Source organism: Opisthorchis viverrini (genome assembly GCF_000715545.1).
Source record: "Opisthorchis viverrini unplaced genomic scaffold opera_v5_96, whole genome shotgun sequence".
Lineage (NCBI taxonomy): Eukaryota > Metazoa > Platyhelminthes > Trematoda > Opisthorchiida > Opisthorchiidae > Opisthorchis > Opisthorchis viverrini.
In genome coordinates, this window is record NW_008751749.1 from 343,563 (window position 1) to 349,953 (window position 6,391).

General features: G+C 44.7%; 1 protein-coding gene across 1 annotated transcript in view; it reads left to right on the top strand.

Moving 5' to 3' along the window:
* Positions 1-6,391, top strand: part of T265_05122 (hypothetical protein) — a gene marked incomplete at both ends in the record, with an annotated part of 73,154 nt that overhangs the window by 63,162 nt on the left and 3,601 nt on the right. The window contains 2 exons of the mRNA XM_009170046.1: positions 2,483-2,894; positions 5,772-5,900. Of these exons, the coding sequence (XP_009168310.1) occupies positions 2,483-2,894; positions 5,772-5,900 (541 nt within the window). The remainder of the gene's footprint in view (positions 1-2,482; positions 2,895-5,771; positions 5,901-6,391) is intronic.

The window sequence follows — 6,391 nt, forward strand, 5'->3', positions numbered from 1 at the left end:
TATGAAGGAGATCACGAAACGCTTGGGTGCTGTCGGTGATACTCGTCTTACAGGATGGGGACCGCGTGATCCTCACTGTGTCTGGCTGGAGATGCTGCAAGAGACGTTGCTGCCAACGGATGTCAGTGGTGTTCTTGTTGTCAATTTTTATCCAGATTGACTGAATGAGTGCTTGGAGGTGTAGGCACCTTGAAATGATCGTAATAAGCAAGCACTAACTCCCTTCCCCGGCCACCTCTATTCTTTTCTTCAAAATAAGGCTATCAAATAAATCATGGTTGTACGGCAGTGAAGCATCGGTGTTGAACACTGACGTTATGCTGTCGATGATGACGATGATGATGATGATGATGATGATGGTGATAATGATGATGATGATGATGATGATGCTGATGATGATGATGATGATGATGATGATGATGATGATGACGACGAATTCGATGCCAATGCTAGTCGTAGATATGCGTCAAGCATGGTGTGTTGCGCCTTCCTGATAACAATGGAAACAAGAATTCATCACCAATCGAGGTGACATCATTAGTGCGTCATTGAGGAGCGTAGTGGTGGGCGCCCAATAGCGCAGAATTACCAAAATAAACACCCCTGAATAAAGCCCTCCAACTTTGAAACGTAGTGAATTCGGTGAATAAATGAGCTTCGCAATGGAGCTCAGTCGCGTGACTTCCAAACCTCCGAACCAACACAGTTTCAGAGTTCATTTGACTGGAGATGTTTGACAGATATCGAGCAAGGACATTCTGCTCAGATTCCACCATGAATTACACCCGTTGCCTAACCCCCGAAGTAACTCAAATCCGGTTACTGATGTTGAATAATAAAACATAAATGTTTTGTAAACAGTTCGCTGTTGCGCGTACCCGGGGAGGTTCAATTTGGTAGGAAAAATATCTTTAGATGAATCCAGCTCAGGCTTGAGCTCCACGGTACGTCCTATGTGAGTCGTCATTCTGAATTGCGATAAACCGTAACACCTTTTTTTACAAACCCACTCTCTATGTGAAGTGGAACTAGGACTTTACGTAAATTCGCACCGACCTCAGAAGTAGTATCACACCGTGAGCGTCAGGCGCTATTAAATATGTAGTCAGAGTACAGCCAAACGTTTTCTAGCGCTTCTCGTTATGAAGTTTTTGCTTGAAGTATCGTACCGCACATTTTTGTCTGCCTAGGAGCGGTTGAAACCTAAGCGACCCGTTGTGCACGCAAAGCAAATTAATGATTTTCCTTGCGAGGCTTGATCTAGTTTGTCAAACTCATAAGGTTGCTTGTGAAATATTCTCGGGTATAATTATGGGTGTCACGCTGCAACGGTAAAAAATATGCAGAAATATTAGTATGTTTTCCGGTTTATGGCTTGACTCTTTTGAAGCGGTGCGGGCCAATGTAGTTTTTTATCAGCTTATTGGAACTCCATTAGTTGACGGAAATGATGCGCGGCACGTGATATTTTCACTACCAGGAGTCACTGTCTAAGCGTGCAGTTAGATTTGGCCGTATTGATCACTATGCATTCGTTTTCCTGTTAATAATTGCCAGCCGTTTAGCCATCAGGCAAGTCAGGCTTCTTGTTTAATATATACCTCTTCTGAAAGTCAGGAGAAAAGGCGTAGTGTGCCTGCACAAGCCTCCATCTTCCCGTTGAAAGACAACGCCCACCACGTCGTTTTGAAATGAATAGCCTCCACACTGAGGAATGATGAGCGTACATTCGGCACCTCCTTTTATGAGTACAAAAACAGATACTCAATGGTGATTCTCCAAAATTTTGATTGAAGAGAAAGGCAGAACAGATTTGGACATTGAACTTTCAGTGGAGAACACCTGACAGAATCCGTGGCACCTACACAAAACTAAGCGCGATTGACAATGCTAAACCCTTGAGACTTTTGAATAACTCCAACTCAGTTGTTTCCGTCTTTTTATCTGTCTTTTGTTACGCCCATCACACGAGGTCTTGTCTGGAACCCAGATGAATCTCTCGTTTGTGATGTCCCCAGGCAACTGAATGTGTTTCACCAGGCTGCCTCATGCTTCAGTCGGTACGATATTCGAGCTATCGCGATACATGTATACTTGTAATGCACTACTCATGAAGTTGCTGAAAACCCTTCGACAGCCCACGACCGGTTTCGCCCTTCTTGGGGCTCATCAGGCAGGCGCATCCCTGAGTTTCCGTCAACCTTATACACGAAATTAGCGACAGGGACTGCGCCTACTTGATGAGCCCCAAGAAGGGCGAAACAAGTCGTGGGCTGTCGAAGAGTTTTCAGTAACTTTGTGAGTAGATTCCTTTATGAGAATGCGGCATTGTTCACAAAGAGGATTTCCGTTTTTGATATCCTGAAAATTTCATGTTATTTAAAAACGAATTCTGTAGTATGCATGTAATAAGGTAAAAAGTTGTTGCGATTGGTATCGTCCAATCGCTCCACACATGCACACTTCCCTCTATTCGTCGCAGCTATTCCACTCGTGCAGGCGGATACATCCTTGATTGTATTCAAGCAATGGAACCCAAAGAATGTGGTGTTGGAACTCAAGGATTGGGTGATGGCGAGAAGCCTGACAAAGTGCCAACTGAAATCAGCCGAGAGTCACTGGTCACGAGTATCTGCAGTGACATGCTTTCGAAACTGCCCAGTCCAATCGATTCTCACAAAATGAATGCTCGATTGGAAGCCCTAGGTCTCTTGCAACCGATGACCATATTTTTACGCCAAGAAGTCGAGCGAATGAACCGACTGCTACGCCTTGTTTCGACTACTCTCAGTGAATTACTCCAGGCCATGGAAGGCGTGGTTGTCATTGATGAACTGTTGGGGAAAGCAATGAATGCCATTTTCGAGGCCAAAATCCCCCAAAACTGGATCAAGGTAACGGCCCTATATCCAGCTTCTTCTATAAGTTTATTATTACCATCGTTGCTAACAATTCACGCAAGTTGATTGTAAATGGTAAAATGAGTAGGAAAGAGCGGATCAAGGCAAAATAAACCAACATTGATTGCAAACCGTGGTAAACCAAGTAAAACGGAGGCTTCCGCTTTACTGATTCGACTCACGCAGTTGATAACAGACGGGGGTCCGATACTTATGGTGCACTTTTTTTAACACATTCCGAACGTTACAACACCAGCTGTGTTGCTTCCAGTCCGGTAAAGGTGAGAGACCGATCGGTCGGTCGTGTGACATCAGTACAAGATGCTTCTTCGATGACGCAGTACGTACAGTCCTTGGAACGTATAGTCAACAATACAGGGTGACTTACTACGCTTCTCTAAAGTCTAAAGTCCAGAGTTTTGCTTTGCTGATTGACTTCAAGGTGGAATCACTGAAGTTGAATGCGATATTCGGTATCAGAGGGGTAGAAGACGTGACATCAGTCTGAATGCTTCTCGTACTGTTCGCCCCATCTTAAATTAGGACTTGCTAGCTAGCCAGTTCTCAGTTACTGCGCATGCGATAATCTATCCCAGCCGAACCACGTTGGGGCGATATTACGGGTACAATATCCTCTTGTGAGTAGTATGCGGTGACAGACATTTTAGCGGTCTGCACAAGCCACGTGTGCTTCAGGCTAGCTGATCGATAGCTAACATGTACTAGCTAACGGTAGGCAATTGGTTTGGGTGATGTTCTCTAAACAAATCCGCTGTGCAAAGTCCACTTCGTATTCTAATTGGTCAGGTGTCCGAGATGTCAAAATGATATCCCTTGATACCGGACTATGTGTGGAATATGGTTGATAACACGTGACTGATTGACGCATGGCTCATCATTGTCGGATATGGATCTGGTTAAAGATAGGTTTCGTTGAAGAGGAAGCCTAGGAAGGCTTTATGATCTAATCGTCAGCTGGCAGCTACATATAATGGTTGTGTGTGAAAGGTGAGAGGGAAAAGCAAACCTCTTAGAAAAGAGAAAGCACAGACCCCTAGGCTAATACAGTTGAAGTTGGGTGTTGAGAGCTGGTGTCGGTGAATCCATCACGAGGTGGTTAGAAAGCGAGTCTTCGGTTGTACGACGGGGACTTCCAGTGAAGAACGTGTCCAGCACCAGAAGCTGCATATGTCCAAACGTGGTTTGCCGAAGAGAGTACTGTTTTCCCTACCCAATTCAGAATGGCGGAAACAGACAGGTAGCCAACATCTGACCTGGAAGAAGAGTATGAAAGAGCTTACGAAACGTTTGGTACTGGTCGCCTCCCAGGATAGGGATCACGTGACTGCCACTGTGCCTGGTTGGAGACGCTGCTAGGTACAGCTGCTAATCAATGTCAATGGCGTTCTTGTTGTCAGTTTCTATCCAGACTGCCTCGTCTTAGCAAGGACGAATGAATAAACGTTTGACCTCAGACTATGTCGTACACAATCGGAGAGAGCATTCTCTCGTTGAACGTCTGAAGAAATGGGAAACTCCCCTTTTCAAACAAAGCGCGAAACATGAGGCAAGAAATCCATTGTCCAACATATTGCTTTTTGTGGCTGGATCACTCTGCCAACGAAATGAGACATTTTGAAAGCAAGGAAAAACTAATATTCGAGAAATACACTCATTTGCAAATCAAGTTGGTTTCATGATAGACTCAACTGAATCTCTCGTTTATGATATTCTACAACTAAATGTGCTGCACACAGGCCGCCTCATTCAGTTGGCACGATATTCGAAATATCACAGTATATTTTCACAAAGGAAACTACTCACAAGGTTGTTGAAAACCTTTCGACAGCCCACGACCGGTTTCACCCTTCTTGGGGATCATCAGGTAGGCGCAGTTTCCGTCAACCTTATGTTCTACTTGAAACCAAATTGCACGAAATGAGGTTGAAGTAGAACATATGGTTGACAGAAAGTCGGCGACTGCGTCTACATGATAGGCTCCAAGAAGGACGAAACCGGTCGTGGGCTGTCGACGAATTTTCAGCAACCTTGTAAATAGTTTCCCTCATAAAAAACTAGTATTCTCTAACATTCAACTACAGTCTCTGGACAGTGTCCACGTAGAGGGCACCTACAGGAGGTAGCGTAAGTAGCGGTAAAGTACCAGCCTAAGACGCTCAACGAAACGTCAGGATGAGCTGTGCGGTTGTACCGTAAATTTAGAGTATTCCGTTTCCGCGAACATCCCGTCTCGCAGCTATGTTTTCGATGTGTGAGTACAAAGAAGCTTTGTTTTTAGCACTCCCAGTAATAGCTGTGTATCAAAGCCATGATTCCGCTAGTACGGTTGTGACCAACAGAGTAAATCACTTAATAACAGCTATCAGCTCGACGACACACACTCAACCACATGGTCTGTGAGACGATGTGAATGGCGATAACGGGGAGAATGAAAACCTCAGAGAATAAAGTACATAACTCGTTTTTACAAGACCACCAGTACGAGATGGTGGTTATGACAAGTGGTGACGTGATACGTGTATACTTGTGCAAAGTGGTAACAAATTACACACGTAGTCGAACGAGCAGAAGTTACCATCTCCTACCAAGGACGCACGAGGCTAAAGTTAGTCCGAAAACGTTTGAGTTAGACCATCTGCACAGCGGTCACCAGGTTTCAGAGTACTCTATTCTTCACTTTTCAGTAATAAGACACAATGTAGATGGTTAAAGGACACAACCCGAAACGAGTGTCGACTATAGGAACAAGCGCATTTCGCCATCGATTGCACAACGTGGTCAAACAATGAATCGAGCAACTAATCTTTTGCATGATTTATACACTTCCTTTTCCCATCCTTTATTCAACAGTGTTCCTGGGAATCAAGCACACTGGGCTTTTGGTTTACCGACCTACTGGATCGGTGCAGTCAATTGTTTACCTGGTTGTTAGAATGCAAGCCTTTGTCGTTCTGGTTGACTGGATTTTTCAACCCGCAGGTAAATCATGACATTCTTGCATGAAATCAAACAGCGGCATTAAATGATTGTCTTTTGCCGGTTATTGTAAAGCATTAATTTTAGGAATAAAATGGAATCATATATATGTTTGTAATTGGCGCCAGCACTGGACCTATCGGTACTGTAGGGGTCTCAGTATGATCAGTTTTGTGTTTGGTCCAACTCTATCCCTTACCTATCTATCTTTTGGGTTTTTAGCCGATAAAATTATAACTTCTTCCATAGGATGAGCGCGTAAGCACTCCAGCTGGAAGTTTTGCAAACTCAGCCGCGCCGGTCACTGCCGTCTTCTTGGATGGGGACCCCGGGGACGGCCCACATCAATCGTTAGAGACATTTTCAGACATGGCCCAGTCGCGCCCTCAATGGCGCTCGTACATCCAAGCTATTGCCTTCAATGCATAGCTCTTTTTTCACCCACCTACCCCCCCCCCCACTTGACAGCCCACTGACAGTGCTGGATTTATGCA